The sequence below is a fragment of the Labeo rohita genome, chromosome 11 (genome assembly GCF_022985175.1).
Source record: "Labeo rohita strain BAU-BD-2019 chromosome 11, IGBB_LRoh.1.0, whole genome shotgun sequence".
Classification (NCBI taxonomy): domain Eukaryota; kingdom Metazoa; phylum Chordata; class Actinopteri; order Cypriniformes; family Cyprinidae; genus Labeo; species Labeo rohita.
In genome coordinates, this window is record NC_066879.1 from 11430323 (window position 1) to 11452989 (window position 22667).

At 36.4% G+C, this 22667-nt stretch overlaps 1 protein-coding gene across 1 annotated transcript in view; it reads left to right on the forward strand.

Moving 5' to 3' along the window:
* The window catches only part of atg7 (ATG7 autophagy related 7 homolog (S. cerevisiae)), a 126493-nt gene that overhangs the window by 78974 nt on the left and 24852 nt on the right, over positions 1-22667 (forward strand). Inside the window, 1 exon segment of the mRNA XM_051123117.1 lies at positions 1682-1804. Within this exon segment, the coding sequence (XP_050979074.1) occupies positions 1682-1804 (123 nt within the window).

The window sequence follows — 22667 nt, forward strand, 5'->3', positions numbered from 1 at the left end:
TTGTGTGCACTTTTGGACCAGTATTTCCAAACCCTGTTTCTGGAGACACCCCAAGACTACACATTTTTAACTCTTCCTAATGGAACACATCTGAATCATCTCAGATTTTGTATAGACTCATTTGTAGAGACTCTTGGACTTGAAATGGTGGGCTCAGATAAGAGAGACAACCAAATTGTGTACTGCTGGGGTTCCTCCAAGTATAGTGTTGGGAAACACTGGTCTAGAAATTCACATAGACCAGGGGTGGCAAACGTCTATCCTGGAGAGCTGCAGCCCTGCAGAGTTTTGCTTCAGCCCTAATGACAACACCTGAAAAAGCTAATCAAGGTCTGAAGGGTTATTAGGAAGCTACAGGCAGGTGAGTTTTCATTAGGGTTAGAGCTTAACTCTGCAGGACTGCGGCACTCCAGGACCCCTGAACCCCTAAAATAGACCAAGGGTGTCCATTCCTGCTCCTTAGAGGGTCATCTTCCTGCAGAGTTTAGCTCAGGTGTGCTGGTTCAGGTGTGTTTAATTGGGGAGCACCATGAGCAGAACTGGACACTCCTGGCCTATGTGAACTTGGAGTCCAGATTCCATATATCATTACTTAATTTTTGTTTAGTAATATGCATTGCTAAGAACTTCGTTAGGACAACTTTAAAGGCTATTTTCTCAATAATTTGATATTATTTTTTTATTTTTGCACCCTCAGATTCCAGGTTTTCAAATAGTTGTATCTCGGCCAAATTATGTCCTACCCTAACAAACTGTACATCAATAGAAAGCTTATTTATTCATCTTTTCATCTAAAAAATATTGACCATTATGAGTGGTTTTGTGGTCCAGGGTCACAAATGTGCTGAGGCAAGGGGCAAGACTGGACACTCCTGGGCTGTGTGAACTTCTGGACCATTGTTTCCCAACCTTGTTTCTGGACACACATTTTCAAACTCTTGCAAGTCCTGAAATGGATGGGCAGGATAAGAAAGACATAAGAAAGTGCTGTTGGTGTTCCTTCATTAACAGCATTGGGAAAAACTGTTCTAGACAATATAGCATTGTGTTTAGTGTGTTTATAGCAGAGTTGGACCTTTAACGGACCTCTTAAGACCCAGACCAGCACCTGTTGGTCCATATCAGCATATGAGCGTGATTGCTAATGTGTGATTTTTATTTTATATAGCTGTTCAACAAATAGGTTAATATTGAGTGAGTTGTGTTTTAGACACGACAGTATCTGTTTTTTTTTTTTTTTTTTTTTTTGGGCAACAAAAAAAGTTAAAAAAAAAATAAATAAATAAAGCTGAAGCAAACAATTTAAGCATCTCAGACCAACACTGTAGCATTTTGTTCCTGAATTAATCTCTTTTCAAATGTATTATTTAAGTCAGTTATTCAATGATCCATTCATGAAGTCATTTTGCCTAACTTCTAAAGGAATCAGCTGTTTTGAACAAATCATTTGAAATAGTGATTCAGTGCATCACTAAGACAGCTACCCGCTTCTGGCAGTTTTACTGTCATATTTATTTTTCCATGACAGACCTTAAAGTACCAGCATGTTCAGCAAAATATAATTTAATCATTATATCGTTATATTGAGGTATTTTAGTCAATATCGCACACCCCTAATTTGATGTTACTGATGTTGTGGTGCCAGCTTAAAGACTTAACACATTGTTTTGTTTTTTTACAGGTTCTTGACAACTACGAGCGAGAAGGTTTTCAGTTCCTAGCCAAGGTCTTCAACTCATCTCATTCCTTCCTGGAGGATCTGACCGGCTTGACTTTACTCCATCAGGAGACACAGGCAGCTGAGGTTAGACTCATCATCCCTCTATGCGCACTCATGCTCACATACATATCAGAGCCAAAGTTTATGATTACTATCAGGTAAAAAACTATTCTTTTGGCCTGTCCCATCAGTTGACAAATGCCGTGTGCATTCATTATTAATTGAGCAGATCCATTTGCACATGTACACTTTGAAATATACCATGCACAGATGGTAACAGATGAAAGAGCCTTCAACCACTAGTCCACACAAGGTGCAGGATCAGACTGATTGTTTAGAAATGAGCGAATGATGAATGATCTGTTCACTATCAGCAGTAAAGCTTATGGCACATTGAGGAAATATGATCAGGCTGATCATTTTAAAAAGAAAAAGAGCAACTCCATTGAAGCGTTCAGTGTCTTTTGGCCACAAAAGCTGTTGACCTGACATATGGTATGCACACACAACACAATCTAGAGCCCACTGCTGTCTGTAAGTTCACGAATATGTTGCAGTTAGTCAGTAGTATCTTTGCAAATTCATAAAGGTTTCTGTTAAAGTTTATATAGTTTCTGTAGATTTAGTAGACACTTTTATCCAGAGCGACTTACTATAGAGGAACAAAAGCAATTCCTAACAGAGTCAACTATATTTATACAATACCAGGTTTATTAGACAACTACATTAGGAAGCAATATAGAGAAGAGAAGAAATGCTGGGAAGAAAAACATTAAAAGTAAACCTCAAAGAACATATTAAAACAATTTAAGAATGACCCGTTTACGCTTTGTCAGCCATTGTGCAAGAATTAACTTCTGAGCATGTGATATTAATAAAATCTGTGTACACGCATTAGTCACTGGAATTTAGTGTATGTGGGTGAATATTGTAATTTATTAGTATGTATTAAGAAGTTGTGAATGTGTAACATGAATGTGTTTAATATTTTTCCATGAACTCAAGAACCATGAAATAGAATTTTACTGAAAAAATGGTATCTGTTTGTTCCAAATCATTGTTTGTAATATGAATATGCTAAGAACCAATATATATATTTGGTCTGTTTACTCAAATAAAGTCTTGTCTTAAAGAAGTTCACTTCCAGAACAAAAATTTACAGATAATTTACTCACCCTCTTGTCATCCAAGATGTTCATGTCTTTCTTTCTTCAGTTGTAACGAAATTCTGTTTTTTGAGGAAAACATTTCAGGATTTCTCTCCATATAGTGGACTTTAATGGTGCCCGTGAGTTTGAACTTCCAAAATGCTGTTTAAATGCAACATCAAAGGGCTCTAAACGATCCCAGCCGAGATCAGTTATTTTTTTTAAAAAAAATGACATATACTTTTTAACCTCAAATGCGATATTCCATCACAAGACAGTTAGGTTGAAAAGGTAGGTTGAAAAACTCCCATCTCATTTTCTCCTCCAACTTCAAAATCGTCCTACATCGCTGCAGAAATAGCGACCTAGTGTTTACAAATCAAACGTGCGAAGATCAAACGCCCTTTACAAAAAAAAGGTAAAGCAGCAATGTAGGATGATTTTGAAGTTGGAGAAGAAAATCTGTGTTGAAAATTTAAGGTTGTAAAGTATATAAATTGTAAATTTGTTTAGAAAATAACCAATCATTTAGCTAGATAAGACCCTTCTTCCTTGGCTGGGATTGTTTAGAGAACTTGGAACCTGCATTTAAACTGCATTTTGGAAGTTCAAACTCACGGCAACATAGAAGTCCGCTATACGGAGAGAAATCCTGAAGAAAGAAAAGACATGAACATCTTGGATGACAAGGGGGTGAGTAAATTATCTGTGATTTTTGTTCTGGAAATGAACTTCCCCTTTAAGTCCCCTTAATTTTACAAAGGACCATGAAATCCTAATTCTGGACTAAATCAGCATATATAAAAGTTTAATCATTGCAGCTTAAACATCATTTAGAAAACCAATCCAACCCAAATACTACATTTGTAATTCTTCCCGTTCAAGAAGTTTCAGAAAGAAAAATAGCCATAATGCAGTCAGCTCTTGCTGCTTCTGCTCGAGTTCTTGCTATTCCTGGCTCCTGTCCTAAACTTCACTTCTACTCGCTCTGGAGATCATGTGTTCCAAAAATATCTCCATCTGCTCCTGATCCAGGGACAGTTTTTCTTAGTTTTCACTGATTTCAGTCTCTTTACCCCAACGAGCCAAGCTTACCCAGGAGCAGGGTTTTGATTCTGGGAACGGTCCCTCGCCGGGACTCTCCAGTGACAAACACAGCCAGTTTGAAGACTGAAACTGTGGGAAAGTCCCACATCAGCAGTCCTCTGCTCTCCAGAGCGGTTTAGAGACGCAAACGCAGTCCAACCCAAAATGAGAGGATATGTGCTCCTGCATTTGCCCACGCTTATTGTCTGAAGCCTTCAGATTCATTTCATTTGGATCTGCAGTCAAGCACTTTATATTCCCATGTTGACGTCTTGTATTTTTAACTTGTGTGTGTTCGTGCTGCTTCAGGATTGATGTCAAACTGTGAAATGAATGGAAATGTACCACTTCTAGTTTGGCACTGATGGTTCTGTGTGTTATTTGTGTGGGGAGAGACACATCTCACATTACTTCTGGACTGCTTGATTCAGTAGGATATTTTCTGTGGAAATGGCTAGCAACTCTAGGCTTTATTTTCATTGCCGTTTTTATAAATATGGTACGCCTTGGTGTCATATGAGTTCTTTAAGCATTAGAGGTTGAAATAATATATTGTTCTTGTGAGAACTGCTTGATATGTTTCATAATTAATGTAGCATAAAACATTTAAACACATAAAATATCTGTACAACAACATCTCCACACAAAGGTCCTTGAATGTACATTAATATGTACTAAAACACTAAAAATCATGCAAATATTGTGTCAAAATATTCAGTCCATTTTTTAATTTAAAAATCACTCGCTTAGACATGTATATCATTTTGGTAATGGCTCAGATGATATTTTGTTTGTGTAGTTTAACCACCTTCTTCCACTGACCATGTGATTTAAAAAAAAAAAAAAAAAAAAAAGGACTTTGAGAGTTTCAGTGCCCTGTTTTGTACTCTATTCATAGACCGTGTCAGTTTATATTTAGCTTTTAACATGTTTGATTTTGCTATAAGAGCACAATATGAGTGTGTCAGTGAAATTGCATAATAATCTCATAAAAAAACTCAATGGATATAAACAACATCACCCAATCAGCTGATGTCCCGGAAGCTTCTCTGTGCTCAGATCATGAATTGAACCATGAAACCAGTGCAAAGGGCATTAACTTAAACTTAAACTTAAACTTAAAAAAAAAAAAACTTTTTAAAGCTGTTGGTGTTCATCATAACCTCCAGTCATGGGCGACATTTGACTCTTGAGTCAGGGGGGGCAAGAAAAAAAATGTCGGATAAGCATCAAAACAGTCTCCTACCCTATTGCAACGCACCAAAGCAGTCAATACAGCGCAGTCAAGAATAACTTAAAGAGGTTGCCAACATTTACTAAACTGTGGACGAGCTTTTGACTCTTGAATCTGGCAAAGCTTCCCGTTTTAAGGGTCCGTTGACCACCTTTCATTTTTAACCAAATGTGCACGCTGCTTTTCTGATTTTCCGTGTCTTTTTCCTGTGTCACGTGACATGTATCCATTTTGATTCATTGTTACTAAAGGTGAAACACATTAAGAAAAAATGAACGATCAGTTGTGGGACTGTTTTGTCATAAATCGCATACTATTCATTCCTGAACTTTACCGTCCGTTACTGGCAATGAAATTAGGCTACTGATTGATATGTCCCGGTAGAGCCCTGCATTGCAGCCCGAGCCCGACGGGCCCCGACTTTTTTTATGTCCCTAGGGCTGGGCTTCGGGCCAATTTTTACGTCATAATTTAGACCCGGGATGGCCTTTGGGCCTGTTTTAGGCTTCTTCTTATGTTTATATTTTAGACATCCGCCAAATATGGCGATGAAAAAAAAAAAAATCTGCGCTGGTGGAAACAACACGAGACTTCATTTTTGCTTTCACTTTCGAGACCGACTCGGAAGGCGTTTAGTGTCTCCGTCAGCAGCAGCGAGCGCGCCTTCAGCTCAGCTGGAACAGTTCCGCGCTCAAGCACACACAATAGGCTAAAGCTTGCCGCAAAGCACCGGCAAAAGTTATTATCATGAATGTGTCGGGGGAAATAGTAAGGGGATTTTTGAATTATTCATCAATAAACTTGTGTTTTCTGAGTCAGTGTCGCAAGGATGAAGTTGTCGATCCTGTCTCACCATCTCCTCTTTGGATGCGCCTTTAGAGAGAAATGCATCCTTAAAGATTACATAATGAAATAGTTTTTGTTTTCGATTTGCTTCATTTCATTAAGTTATAGTTTAAAGCTTTCTATAGATACATGTATCATGTCTGTGAGTTATGTATTCGCTGAGTTTCGGTTCATTTTTGTGAAGCGCTCCTGTTGAGACCACAGACAGTGCATCATGTTTGTTTTCTTTATGTTAGAAGCACCATTTGCAACGTTTTGTTGATATTGTGAGTGCACACAAATAAAAGTAGACCCTTTACAGTTCCGAATGATGTATTATTCTTACTTTTATCAGCTAAAATGATGGAATATTTAAAATGGTTTCCACTGAAAAAAAATGCAATTGATTGCGCTGGCGCCTCCATGTCCTGCAAAGCTGCTTTAGCTTCCACTCTCCACACAAATGGATATGCGCCAATAGCACACATTCATTTAACGCTTAAACTAACATTGATTTATACTTGAACTGTTTTGTATCTATAGATACTTTATTTTAGGCAAGTCGTGATGATTTGAGAAGGCAAAATTTATCAGACTATCATCAGTCTTACGCTGGCCGCTTTGTCGTTACTTTAAAAAACAAAAACTTATATTTTGCGAACAAAAAAAAAATGCTACAAAACGTTTAAATTAACTTGATAAAAAAAACAAAGTATAGTCACTTTGCCATTACATACAAAACTGGACTATTTTAATAGCTGAAACAGTAGTATAAGCTGTTTTGGGAGAAGAGGGAAAAAAGACTGGCTCAGGGTCGCACTCGGACCGAGAATTCTGATAAGCTGTCGGACAAGGGCCGGGCAAAGAAAGAATCTAGCATAAATATGCAGATGTCATCCCGAAACATTGCACCGTATAAAACGAACGTTTCATACAAATTCTGAACGGATTATAGCCTAGAAAGTGCGCAAAGCTCGCTCACTTTATCACGTATAAAAGCGTCACTCATCTCAGTTCATTGCGATCTCACAAGTTCTGTTATAATCAGTGAAGCTCTCTAAACTACACAATAAGTCTGGCTATTTTGCCAGATCTTCAGTTGCTTGTGCTTTCATTTGGGGGTATTTAGCACCATCTAGTACCTCCGTACAACCGGGGCTGGGCATGGCAAACCGCTCCAACTGCAGTGTGGCTGACAACGGGCATGACTAACCATCTGGGGGGGCAACTGTAACCCCCCCACCCCCACGTCGCCCATGCTTCTAGAAAAGCCGCCTGAATATTTACGAAGGTTTAATTAGGCTTAAAGTCTGAACAAATGGCTTTTTAAGCATGTTTAGACCTGATAATCAAGAGTCCACATTCACAACCCATTTCCGCAATAGACTTCCATCTGTAACAGGATGTTCAGTCATTGAAAATAGAGGGTGAAATTTATGAAAAGTCAGCGTTTCTTATCAGAATGAGACCAGACTTGAGTTTTAGAGTCTTAGACTGTTTTTATTATTGTGTTTATAAGGTTATGTGTTATATTGTATATGAGTGGAGTAGTGCAACTGTTCACCTTGTGAGTTTATATTAGTCTTTCTGTTTTAAGCAGCTGTAATGTGTTGTTGGAACAGTCTTGGAATACGCTTTGTGCACGGCTGAAATTTCTGTATTCTGCCACAGAAATTAAATTCTGTGTATTCATCTGTGTGTAGTCAAACTAGGCACACATTGCCAAGTTATCACACTTCTCACAGTCATTTATTATTTTCTAATGACAGCATGTGGTATTAATTCAAATCATTACATATTGTATTCATATTCTTCTATTAGAGCAACAACAATTTGTATTGAGGTGTGTAAGTGCATTTATTCAGTAAGCACAATCACAAACAATCAAGATCATGTTTGGATTTATTACAGTTTGTCAGTGAGAAGGTTTGCTGGCAGATTTAAGCAGCAAGCAGCCGTGTGAAGAAAGACAGACGCTTTAATTTAAGCAAAATATTGATAAACTCCAACTTACATGTTTCTCATGTGTGCCGGTTGTGTACGATATCATGTGGTTCGAGAGATTGAATGGTTGCCAGGTTGTGAAGATAAAGTAAAATTACATGACAGTAAATTATAGTAAATGTGTCCTTTAAGAGAGTAGCTATGATTAGGGGATTTTAAAAAATCTGGCAACCCCAAACATGAAAACTTGTGAAGGTCTGTATTTTTTCTCTTTTTTTCTATTTTTCTATTTTTTTATTTTTTTTTTTTAAACTACATTTTAAGGTGTTATTTATTTATTATTTATTTATTTATTTATTTATTTGTTAGTTAGTTAAACAACAATATTCCATGTTTTGGTGAATATTGCAGTTATAGTATTAAATGATGGTGGTTTCATCTTGTCTTCATCTTATTGTCAACAAATATTTTTCATCAGAACAATTAAAGGAGGAGTTCGCTTCCAGAACAAAAATTTACAGATCGTTTACTTACCCCCGTCTTTCTTTCTTCAGTCTTAAAGAAATTGTTTGTTTAGGAAAACATTCCAGAATTTTTCTCCATATAGTGGACTTATATGGTGCCTGTGAGTTTGAACTTCCAAAAAGGGTGTTATCTAGATAAATGACTGGTTGTTTTCTAAAAATAAAAAATTACAACTTATACACTCTTAAACCTCAAATGCTCATCATGTCTATTCTCTGTGATGCGCATATGAACTCTGTGCAATTGGTTTCAGTGCAGTTAGGGAATGTAGAAAAACTCCTGTCTCATTTTCTCCAACTTCAAAATTATCCTACATCGCTACAGAAGTACCGACCCAGTGTTTACAAAGTAAATGTGCAAGGAAGATCAAACACCCTTCACAAAAAAAGGTAAAACAGCAATGTAGGATGATTTTGAAGTCAAAGGACAAAATTAGATGAGAGTTTTTTGACCTACCCTAACTGTATTGACTACACAGATTACACAGAGTTTGCATACGCACCACAGAGAATAGACAAGACCAGAGTTTGAGGTTAAAAAGTATATGAATTGTAAATTTTTTTGGAAAATAACCGATTGTTTCGCTAGATAAGACCCTTTTTCCTCGGCTGGGATTGTTTAGAGCCCTTTGAAGCTGGACTGAAACTGTATTTTGGAAGTTTAAACTCGTGGGCACCATTGAAGTCCACTACAGCTTTCTTCAAGAAACAGAATTTATTTACGATTGAAGAAAGAAAGATGAAATTAACACTATTTTAAAGTGTTATGAATGTGAAAAGACTCAAAATGCTGGGCTAAAAACATAGCTTGTTGGGTTTTATACGTTAGTCCATTCGTTGTGTTGTTTCTTGGCATAGTGCTGGGTTGGTCAAACTGTTTAAGGTTTTTCATTTCAAATAATAAAAATGCACTCTAACTTTTACATGTTGTTTGAACATTAATGTGTGTTGGCAGTGTATGTACAAATCTACCCTATAATGATAAAAATCCATGCAGTGGTTTTTAAATAATCTTTAAAAATAATATCCCCTTTTTCAAATCGAGCCATTCTCAGGTCACTCCCACAATAGTTGATTGACATGAGCGTCTTACCTCAGATCAGCTGTAACAGTCCGACCTCCATTTTTTTGATCCCGGAGCAGGGATGTAAGTTAGACGTTAGACAATATCTCCGATTGAGCGATTGAGGTGTTGTGTTGCTGGATGTAATAATGAACATAGTGGTCGTCTTTTTTACTTCCGACATCTGAGCTGCTGAAGATGCAGTGGATTACGTTTGTTTGTGAAAGGAATGCGCCTCCCGATCTACATAAATGCGTCTATGTTCACGCAAATCATTAGTGATCCAGCTTCACCTAAAGCAGAAGTGAGTATAAGGGTTTTTTTATGAATCTCTGCAATCACCTTTCCTAATAACGTGCTAGTTAGCAAGTTTAGCGGCTAAAGTAAACAATCTCTCAGAGCAGCACGTCACTCCACAGAGAGAAGAGAGGGGCGGGGCGAGCAGAACTCATTTGCATTTAAAGGAACAATCCCTCAGAATGGGATGATTTTTGCAGAGCTCATTTTGACAAGGTAAAAAGGGTGTTATTTTACACAACCATTTTTTCAGTTTCATTTTTCCAGTTTCAACTGGTTTGACATAAATTACCCAACGCTGGGTTACACTGACCCAGTGCTGGGTAGGTATGTGAGGGGGTTTATCATTTGTATTAACTGTGAAAATGACCCAGCAGCTGAGTTACAGAAAAAACCACCTGGATAAAAAAATATAACCTAATAAAATGACCCAACTGGCTGAACCCAGCATTTTTTAGAGAGTAGTGTAAGATAAATGTTTATATTTGTACTTTTAACTTGCAACCATGTAAACATTTAATAAAACATGAATTTATGCTAAACTTGAAGACCCAAACCGCACCACTCATCGCCAATAATATTTTAAGCATCATTTTGTAAAGGTAAAGTTTTTAGTCAAGCTTTTTGACTTTTCTAAGTAGATAAGACTCATCTATAGTGAGTTTTGATGTTGTCTCTGTTCATTTCTTACCAGCTCATGGCATTAGATGTTCTAAATTATAATCAGCAGAGACACTAGTCTGTGCAATATTGTTGATCCTCCTCCACTGCTGTATATTTGTGTCCTCTCGGGCATTGCTGTCGGGATGTAGTGAGTGCTGTCATAATATTTGGATGTTGGATTTACACAGGCACTCTTCTGTTGAAGGCGTAGGTAGGGAAGCAGTTTTGGGGGTCGTATTTACAGTCACCCCACTAAAGCGCTGAAGTAGTGTGTACTCAAGCCCGCGGGCTGGAGCGAGCGTGTCCGTCCGTGTGGATAATGGGAAGGAAGCCATCATTTAACCCGCTGGACAGGAAGAGCAGTACAGCCTACACATGGTTTTCTCATTTTAGCCCCTGTGTGGTCTGTCAGACACAGCTACATCTAAAAAAAAAAAAAAAAAAAAAAAAAGCCTCCATCTGTTTAAATGCACCTCAGCAAAGAAAGAAATGTGTGAAGATCACAGCTAAAGTGACATCACTTGGGCGACATAAATTAAAATTAATAAACACTTTAATCTCCAGTGCCACCATTTTCCAAAACTGCAACCTACTTGGAGTCTCCAGAAGTGCGAGGTGTCAGGTTCTCAGAGACTTGGGTTAGATAAAAAATCCTAAAAAATGACCCCTACTTAATAAGAATCATATGCTAAAGTTTAGTAAAATACATGAAGACTGATTTTTTTTTTTTTTTTTTTTTTAAATAGGCTTTATAATTAGATAAGTTGAGAGTAACTCTTGAAGGACTAACATCACATCCTCTTGTGCCAGTGTTTGAAGAATTTATTTTCCAGAATCTGGCAGCAAGTTTTCAGCTTGCTTTTTCAAGTAACTAGTAAAGTAACACATTATAAAACAAAATAACCGAGATACTTTTTTAAATAAATAATGCAAATTACTTTGTTTTCCCATGTAATCACTGACACCTTTCCTGTCTCAGAGGCACTTTCTTCAGCCTGAGGTTTATTAATTTCACTTTTGGTGTAAAAGGGCTTTTATAGTTGCCAAAAATATAACTTTTGGGTTTTTGTTATTAAAAATAAATACGCAAGCCCAGCCCAGGTGACAAAAAGTATCCCAAAAGTAATCTATTACTTTCCACAAAAAGTAACTAACACAATTAGTTACTTTTTCATGGAGTAAATTGTAATGCATCCCCCATGCCTTTCCCCAACACTGCTCTTGTGTCATTAGCGAGCGTCTGACTATTATTCTTACAGTTCAATTTAAATTATGTATCATGTTGTGGTTTCTAATATTGTTACCAAGTGGCAAGTTATGCATCTTATTTATTCACCAAAGCCAGTGTTACCAGTGTTGAATAACAGATTCAAACTTTAATTTCACGCAGCAGCCGAACATTGAGGAGTAATGCTGTTCGCTGAGTTGTACCAGTTTTATCAGTTTTATCGGTTAAGTCCTGCTTTAGAGAGCTGGAACATTGGTTTACTTTGCCTGAGATCTGACAGGAATATCCTGTGTGGTGAAGTTTATCCATTCAGAGTTTGGATCTGGTTGAGTTCTCCATCACAATAACTAGGTATGATGAAATGTGTTGACACACTCTTGATGCTAATCGGATTCAAACTTGTGTTGCATCACATGCATCCAATAGTTTATGTGGCCGAGCACATGCATTAACCGCTAAAGCCCATCTGCTATTGCATGATTATTATATGAAATCTGAATTGACCCTATGTTGATTTATTTTCTAAATATACGTTTCTGGTCTTTGTGGCACCATTCATCAGTGCATGTTTTTGCAGAGAGTTACAGTAAGTAGTCAGTAACCTTTCATCAAAATGTTATAACTCTCCATCTCTGAAATGACTTTCCTTTTCGGTTGAGCAGACCTCTGGTATTGAAGTTTTACTTTTACCATTTAGTCAAATCCTGGTGGATAAAATAAAGCCTCCTTTCTGTGTGTGTGTGTGTGTGTGTGTGTGTTTTCCCTTGAATATCCTTTTGCACACATCATATTGTGAACGTAAAGGCAGCAAATGTTGTTTCATGTTGACTTTTGTTGAGTTAATTCAGGGTCTGAGATGTCTCCCTCTAAACCCCCTCTAAAACCTAACAAATTCAGCAATTACTCTTTACTTAGAAGACATGTTAGGGTTCTTTGGAGATATAATGTTCCAGCAAGCCTGCTTGATCAGTTACCAAAGAAGAATGTCAAAATTATTCAGCAAAATAAGATTTATCAAAGTGATAAAATGTTGTGTTGCAAAAATGAGTACTCCCTTCTGAAAGTTACTAAATAAAACTAAAAAAGAAAATTTTAGTGTAGGTTTAAGGCAATTTCTGGTCAATAGGTAGGTATATTGAATCAAAACTTTTAAAGACAAGTAATTTCCTGACAGTTAAAAGTGTTTTATAGCCTACTGAATCATACTCAGACTTAATGCTGTCAACAATGAAACCACTTGGGAGAGAACTGCCATCTGACTTATTTCTTGGCATGAAAGAGGACAATGGTACAAGAGGAATACCAAATTATTGTTTTAAGTGTGAAAATATAGCAGAAGTAGCACCAACGTTCAAAAACATTGGACTTGTGACAAGGCTCTTGGAATAATCAGGTCTTCACTTTAATTTTTCATTTAGTGATGAGTGAATCTTTGCTAGAAAAAGAGCAGGAGAAACAGAAGTGTCTCAGAGCCGGCAAAAGCTATGAAAAGAGTGACACTTTTCTCACGTATGACGCAGCCTGCAGAAGTGACATGCATGGTTGTTGTCACCACTAGAATTACCTACTGTGGCCAAAGCACAATAAACTAATTTAACCTCTTCCAGGTCCATACTTACAAAATATAGATTTCTGGGAATCCATACTCTGGTCTCAAGAGACCAAGTCAATTATTTCAGATCCAAAAGCAGCCAAAATGTTCTGGTGTTGCTAGAGGAGGAGTACAGTGAGAAGAGCCTGGTTCCTACAGTGGCATTTAGTGGCAGTAAAGCTCTTATATAGGGATCTATGAGTACATAAGGTGTGAGGAAGTTGTGCTTTATCAGTGCTTTCTTGAATTCACACACCACTGTGTGATGTAATACGAAAACTTGAAACAAAAGATGCTACCCTCTCCTCATTCCCTGCATTGTTGGGCATTTTTTCAACATGACAATGAATATATTCATTCTCTCAAGGCGAAAATCCTTCAGTGGACATGTATTTCACTCAGTCTTAACACTCTTGAGCAGCTGTGGGGGATTCTGTAGAGACAAGCTGAACAACACTCTCCATTAAAGACCAGGGTGTTTAAGGAGGTCATCCTCCAGGAGGACAAATGTGAAAATTTGTCACAAACTTGTACACTCAATGCCAAGAAGGGTCAGAGCAGTGTACTCAAAGTTCTGGAGGACATACTAAGTACTAGAATATTATAAATTTGCTGAATTAAAATTTCTGCAATCCTTCATTTAAACAAAATTGGCTAATTCACTTATTTTACAGAAAATATTGACATATAATCTGTAGGTTTTATTAAGTATATTTTCAATATATTTCAATTTTGCCACCTTTCCATGAATTATGTTAGTGATCATTAAGAAAATACATCTTTTATATTTATTCAGAGGGGGTGTACTCATTTATGCTGTGCACTGTGTGTGTGTGTGTGTGTATACAATTTTTTTTTGATGATTCTTACGTTTATTTGTGTTGTCGTTTTACAAAAGTGAGATCTAGACACTATCCGATTGACTGAAGCAAAGCAAAGTGCTTTAAGAAAACATTAGAAACATTGGTTCTTCATCTGCTTCCACTGCATCTGTGGTGTCAACTAGTCTTTTTCCCGTCAGATGATCTTGTTATCTGCGGTTAGAGGCGGTAATGTACGGACACAAGAGTTTTCCTGACACAGCACACAATGGAGCTCTGTGTGTTCAGACGCATTCAGATTCACTTCCCTTCATTTCTGATTCCATCCATCACTGTAATAAAGATGCCATTGTGTGTTTCCAGTCAAATGATACAGTTCTTCTGCTGCGTTATGATGTCCCACACAAACCTGTCAGATGCACCCCGTTCCAGCGAACACTGGTCTCTTCAGACATTCACTACTCTTCAACATCTGGCCAGTGTCAGCTAAAGTATCTCAGTATACAGCAAGGAAGGGAGTTTTGATTTCAGTAATGATGAAATGAAATTAATGATCAAAATATGATTGCAAGATGCTAGTAGTGCACTAAATACACATATTACTACAGTACAGTAGAATATACGTCTCAAAGGAACAGTAGCAGTAATAATTTAAAGTTTACAAAAAAAAAATGATTAAGGAAAATAATACAATATTTTCATTGCTGTTGTAATTTAAACAGTAAAACACTGTCATGCATCACTTTTTTTTTATTGACAAAAAAATGAAAGGAATTTTTCAGATTTAATTTTAATGATATTTTAAAACATTAATGAAATTGTTAAAGTTTTATGCATTTATTTGATTACCACTTCATCACCCCTGATCTTGTTTTTCATCATAATTTTGTATCAAGTCATAAAACACAGAAATATTTCTGGGATAAATAAATACACTTCAAAACACACTGTTACAATTTCATTTTTGATGATTACAATTTTAATTAAACAATTAAAACTGAAAAAAAGCACATAATTAGGGAAAACAAACAACAACAAAAACTTAACTGTACAAAAGAATTGACTGAAATAATCTGATGAAAGTTGATGGTAAACACTGGTAAACGAAACCACTTTATTAGCAGGTCAATTCACACAAACACAACCTCTATGTATGAGATTAATCAGTAATGTATACAACATAAGCACACTGTTATAATGTGTAAATTAAGTTGTGTAACTATGCTTCGAATATGCATCTTTTAACATGTTTGTACACATGATTTTAGAAGGGTCTTATCTAGTGAAACGATTGGTTATTTTCCAAAAAATGTACAATTTGTATACTTTCTGACCTCAAATGCTCATTTTGTCTATTCTCTGTGACGCGTATGCGAACTCTGTGTAATCTGGGTCAGTACAGTTAGGGTAGGTCAAAAAAACCCATCTCATTTTCTCCTCCAATTTCAAAATCATCCTGCATTTTTTGTAAAGGGCATTTGATCTTTGCATGTTCATTTTGTAAACAGACAAGATAAGCATTTGAGGTTAAAAATATATAAATTGTACTTTTTTTTTCTTTTTTTTTTTTAACAAAATAATCAATCGTTTCACTAGTTAAGACCCTTTTTCCTTGGCTGGGATTGTTTAGAGCCCTTTGAAGCTGCATTGAAAACTGCATTTTGGAAGTTCAAACTTGCGGGCACCATAGAAGTCCACTATATGGAGAAAATTCTGGAATGTTTTCCTCAAGATAATAATTACAACAATAATTAACAATAATTTCTTAATGACTGAAGAAAGAAAGACACGAACATCTTGGATGACAAGGGGGTTCATAAATTATATGTAAATTTTTGTTCTGGAAGTGAACTTCTTCTTTAACATAAAATGTTGTTGGCCACACTATACCAGTGGTTTTCGTACCCTGGGTCACAAGATTTAAAAAATGAGTTGCCAGGATGATTTGAGGAAATTGTACATATGTATGTAACAAAGTTCAAGATTCGGGGAGGAAGGAAGAAGGGAGCAGGAACCGACAGACTTTAATAACTAAATAAACATAACACAACTAAAGTAAGCAGCAGCCACCTCACGGCAGAATCCAACGTGTATTTGTGTTTACACTCTGTTTTTGAAGTGTTGAACATTGTAGCCAATCACAGACATATCTATTGATTTCTGGAACGCAATGGCCAATCAAAATTGTTTTGTGTGTCAGAATCCACTCGCCAAGTTCAGTCCTGCATTCTGGAAGCTTGTGAATCCTCTCATTATGACAAAGTGTAGATGCAACGTAAATACGAGATTATTTGTGCCGTGCACAAAGAGTCACTTATTATAGCAGAATTTTCAGAGATTGTGATAAACTTTTTAGTGATTAAGGGGGAAATTTTCACGTGCTTTGTTGTCTATATATATATAGTCCATTCCGAATTTGAGTAAAAGTTGTTTTTGGTGCTGCTAAGAGGACCAGTGTGGTGTACATGCTGCAAGTTTCAGGAGTAGCATCTATTGGGGATTCTCTTGAAATCTCAATGACTGATATCTTTCTTTCCTTTTTTCTTTTTTCTTTCTCTTTATATATATATATATAGTGCACAGCATAAATGAGTACAACCCCACAAATTCGGGAATTACTTTACTAAGAAGGCATGTTGATATAATGTTCCAACAAGCCTTCTTGATCAGTTACCAAAGAAGAATGTCAAAATTATTCAGCAAAATAAGATTTTTTATTTTTATTTAATTTTTTTGTACTTTAGCCAAAGCACAATAAACTAATTTAACCTCTTCCAAGGCTCATATTTACAAAATATAGACTTCTAGGAATCCATAGTCTGGTCTCAAGAGACCAAGTCAATTATTTTGGATCCAAAAGCATCCAAAATGTTCTGGTGTTGCTAGAGGAGGAGTACAGTGAGAATTGCCTGGTTCCCACAGTGACGTTCAGTAGTAGTAAAGTTCTTATATAAGGATGTGTGACGGAGTTGTGCTTTATCAGTGCTGTCTTGAATTCACACACCACTTGGGTGATGTAATACAACAACTTGAAACAGAAGATGCTACCCTCTCCTCATTCCCTCAAGGTGAAAATCTTTCAGTGGACATGTATTTTACTCAATCTTAACACTCTTTAGCAGCTGTGGTGGATTCTGTAGAGACGAGCTGAGCAACACTCCCCATTAAAAACCAGGGCATTTAAGGAGGTCGTCCTCTAGGAGTTAAACAGGACATCAGTGCCAAGAAGGGCCAGAGCAATATATTTAAAGTTCTGGAGGACATACTAAGTATTAGAATATTATCAATTTGCTGAATTAAATCTAGGGTGTACTCATTTCTGCAATCCTTCGTTTAAACAAAATTGGCTAATTTACTTATTTTACAGAAAATATTTGCATGTATTTTGTTGTTTTTATTAAGTATATGTTTAATACATTTAAATTTTGCCATCTTTCCATGAATTATATTAGCGATCATTAAGAAAATACATCTTTTATATTTATTCAGAGGGGGTGTATTCATTTATGCTATGCATTGTGTGTGTATATATAGCTCTCAAAAAAGTTTGAAAACCACTGCACTATACTATCATAGTCAGTCAAAGTAGAAAAAAACATTAGAAATAAGAAATAAATAATAGTGAGCAGACGATCCAGCTTTTGTTAGATGTGTGACTTGTCTTCTGTGGCTCAGTTGGTGCTCCCAATTTCATTGTAATGTAGTTGTTTTCAGACTTACATGAGGATTGATGTGGTGTCAGAGATGCTGACAGAGCCATTCATCACTCTAACCTGAGGAGAGCCATCTTTTAAGATCTTCATAATGCTTTAGCCGTCAGCCCTTGTAAAGCCCATGTTGGACCACTGTTTAAAAGCTTTCGGTGCAACAGTCGCTCACATGCAGACTTTTCTCAGAAGTGTTTTGTTAAGTGGATCTGCGTGTTGTTACGATCACATCAGTGGTTCAGTGTAAAGCCAGCTGTGTTGTGTTTACAGCGACTCTTGGTTAAACATATTTGTCTTTCATCAAGAGGTTTAAAACTCCTAAACTTCCTCACAAGCAAATACATGGCTTCTCATTCATAGATATACTGTCTGTGGTGCCAGTGTTTAGATTATTCACCTCCCTGTTTCTGCTTTCGGAACTATGTTGACCTTGATTTGATTTTAAATAGGCCAGTCTGTGGAGAAATCACTCTTGAAAACAATGGCTCCTAAAGGGGGTTTTCACAGCAGTGCCATAGAAGAACCATTTTTTTGTTCCCTAAAGAACCTTTCAGTGATCAGTTCTTAAAAAGAACCATTTGTTTTCTAAATGTGAAGAACATTTGAATAATCTAAAGAACCTTTTCTGCTTTAAAGAACCTTTTGTGCAATGAAAAGATTTCATGAATGTTAAATATTCTTCATGAAACATCAATCCCATGAAGAGCCTTCATTTTTAAAAGTGCAATGTAAGTCCACTTTCTAGTGAGGACTGCTGTGTGGTGCCTTTTGCCCATTAGACATCAAAGCTGTTTCTAAACTGAGGCAGAGATAAATTTGAAGTTGATTTTGAAAACATGGATGTTGATATGTGTTGAATCAAAAAAATACAACATGAGTCAACACACATTGGCATATCACTAACAGAACACCTTAGCAACAATCTAGAAGTGCCTTAGCAACCACTCACATCTTCTTCAGTCAGCGTAGTGAATGGCCTTTGAATGTGATTCGTCTGTGTTCTTGAACCAAGCTTTACTGCACTGTTGCTGGGTAGATTTTAAAGCAGATCTCAGACCACCATCCTGTGACATATTTAATAAAAATAGGAATAGTTCACCCAAAAATGGAAATTTGCTGTTAATTTACTAATCATCAGGCCATCCAAGATGTTTAGTTGAACAGTAAAGACGATTTTAAACTGAAACCGCGCCTCCTGATGATATATTAAAGGGTTAATTCACCCAAAAATGAAAATTATCCCATTATTTACCCACCCTCCAGGCATCCTAGGTGTAAATGACTTCCTCCTTTCAGACGAATGCAGTTGGAGTTATATTAAAAATTATTCAGGTATTTCCAAGCTCTATCATGGCAATGGGCGGGTATTTCTCTTCATCAATCCAAAACAAGTCCAACAAAGTGCATCCATCCATAATAAAAAGTGGCTCTGGGGGTAAATAAATGCCCTTCTGTTGTGAATCGATTTGTTTTTGTAAGAAAAATATCCATATCTAAACCAAAAACAGTCACTTTAATCTAACTTGTGCTAACAATCGTACACGGAAGCAGCTCCGGGCGGTTCTTGGTTTACATCGAAATCCTCCAACATTTTTCTTTACAATCCAAAACTGAACTTCTAATTCATGACCGGTCCTGTGTTTACCTCACTCCAATGGTGCGTCCATGTCTGAGCGGTGCATGTGCAACAGTCGACGTCGTATGTAATCGCCCGGAGCTGCTTCCGTGTACGAGCAGTTTTGTTTTACATTAAGTTTTAAATATGAATATTTTTCTCATTGATTTGCTACAGGAGGCCTTTATTTACCCCCGGGAGCCATGTGAGGCACTTTTTATTATGGATGGATGTGCTTTATTTGACTTGTTTTGGACTGATGAAGAGAGACACCCGCCAATTGCCATGATAGAGCTTAGAAATGCCTGGATAATATATAATAAAATTCTGATTGGATTTGTCTGAGAGAAGAAAAAAGGAATATCTCATTTCTGAATCCCTGCTACAGCATGCTTAAGTGAATGGCATTTTTAAAACATTTTTATCAGTTTTATGCAATTTACAGGAAAAATAAGTCTGCTAACTACATTTAAGATAAGGTAACTCTGAAATTATAAAACTAAATAATGAGATCTTTATTTACAAAAACTTAAAATAAATGCAAATACTTTGTTTCTAAACACTTTAATTACAGAGAACATCTAAAAAAAATGATAAGCATTTTAAGGAAATGAATTAATTTTATTGTAAATCATGGTCGCACCACATGACATTTTTTTAAGGCTGTGGCCAATTCGTCGAGATGAAAAAAGACTACGATCACTTTATGTGTAAACAACATTCTTAATGTTTGAACAATTACAACATATATTTTTATTTTTTGTATTTTAAAATTGGCCTGTCGAAAAGCATTACTCGTCAGCGACCCATATATACCTAGGATGGGGCTAATTTTCATTTTTGGGTGAACTATCACTTTAAGGTCTTATGAAGCGAAACGATAGGTCTATGCAATAAACTGAACATTGCTTACAACATTACCTGTAATCCAGAACCTCAGGCAAACAGAGAAGTCTGATTCTTTTCCATGAACTGATTCTTTCGGACAGTTCATTTTAGTGAACTGGTTCAGTTTACTTGTTTGTTATACACTATTATACACAATGTATGCACAATTATATTATTAAAGCTCCCAAAAATGAAATTAAACATGGATGTTTTACATGTCTAAAGCATATAAGTGAATATCATCAGTTCACCTTTTTTCATAAGAAACCATAAAAATGTTAATTTGGCCACTTCATTCAAGTGCAGTTCACACATGCACATATCATCTGCTCTAGATTACAGGTGATAATGTTGCAAATTATGTTGTTTCTTGCACAGGCTGATCATTTTGTTTCATATGATATATCAATGTATCTTCGATATATATTGTCAGGAACTGTTGGTATTGATTTTGTGTTCCTTGATATTCTTTTTTGACTCTCAAAGTTATGGTAGGCATTGACTTGCATTTTATGAATCAGCAAGGAGCACGGTTTCAGCTTTAAAAAAAAAAAAAAAAAAAAAACTTCACCTACATCTTGGATGGCCTGAGAGTGAGTAAATGAACAGCAAATTTCCCCTTTAAAAGATTACAGTAGTCAAAATTTTAGAAAATGACAGATTTAGTTTCACTAAATAAGATGCTTATCCCTCAGCTGGGACTATGTAGAGCCCTTTGAAGCTGCATTGAAACTGCAGTTTGGACCTTCAACCTGTTGGCCACTATTGGATGTCTGTATATTGAGAAAAATCCTGGAATGTTTTCCTCAAAAACCTTTATTTCTTTTTGACTGAAGAAAGAAAGACATGCACATCTTGGATGACATGGGGGTGAGTAAATGATCAGGAAATTGTTGTTCTGGAAGTGAACTAATCCTTTAAGTGTTTATAATTTATCTTTAAATCAAGCAAATCAAGCAAATCAGTTTTTGTGTTTTCTGCATTTTAGTTTTCCCATTAATATTATACATAAATATACCCACATGGATTATTAGACTAAAGGTGTGGTCACATTGTAAAAATGTGTTGTTCAACAAACAGTCCATTTTCTATTGTATATGAAGCACAGCTCACACAGAAGTCACTTTTAAACCAAGCAGCTTGGTCTGAGTGGGAAATTGAGATGACCAACTTGAACATGAGCGAAATCTACATGGGCCAACTTATTGCACTCATGTGAAACTCCCAGTCGCAGATTGTTGCTTTGATCCAAATCAGTTGTTCAAGCATCCACACTATTTAGGGCTTCAGCTTGTGTCTACAGTAGATGTGTGTGGTTCTGTCTATGGCGTGGCAGTGTACCTTCAGTTGTCGTACGCCTCCTTTCTATTTCTGACAAACTGCACAGCTACTCTAGTCTTTATTTTGCCCATCCGACTGAAATGAAATGGCTCATTTATAAATATCTGTGTGATTTACTGCTATGCATTTTTAGCCCTTATATATTTATATAACCGATGGTTAAATCAAAGCCAAATAATGGTGTTTCTGCTCCAGCGTCTGTCCATGAATCAATAGAACATTTGCATTTATTGTACTACACAAGTCATATGTAACATTCATGCGTAACTGCAATCTTTCTTCGAACTGACGGAGTATTCAGTCTGCACAAACCTTCAAGAGCCTGTTTGCAATAATGAAGAGTTTCTTGCTGTGACCGGTTCAGGCTGTAGATCTGATGTCCTCACAGCATGAGCGTCCCATATATAACACTAGAGCTGTCATTAAAGATTGATCGCCTCCTATAGTGCGTGATCACATTACAAGCTCTTCACTATAAATCATTATCTAGTGTGAATGAATGTGTTTTTTTTATTATTAGACGCTTTCAGCACCAGCTACATGTAACCCGTAAATGTGCCAACAGCTCTTCAGCAGGAATTGGCCTGTTGCATCATGACATACAGCTAATAGCAGAAACAATATGCCAACCACTTACTATCCAAAACACACAATCAAAGGCAACAAAGATGTTTTATTTTCAGTTACAGAATGTACAGCAGTATTTCAGCAGTTACTTTACATTTGTTTCACAGTGCATTTTCTTCTAGATTGGTCAAAAGGGTTTAGCTAAGTATTTTTTTGTAATTTAGTAATGAGTCATTTTTAAAAATAATGAATAATTATCTTTATTAAGCAAGGGCACATTAAATTGATCAAAAATGATAGTAAAACATTTAAAATGTTAACAAATAAATAAAGGAATGCTGTACTTTAGAACTTTCCATTCCTCAAACAGTCTTGAAAAATAAAATATATCACGGTTTCCACAAA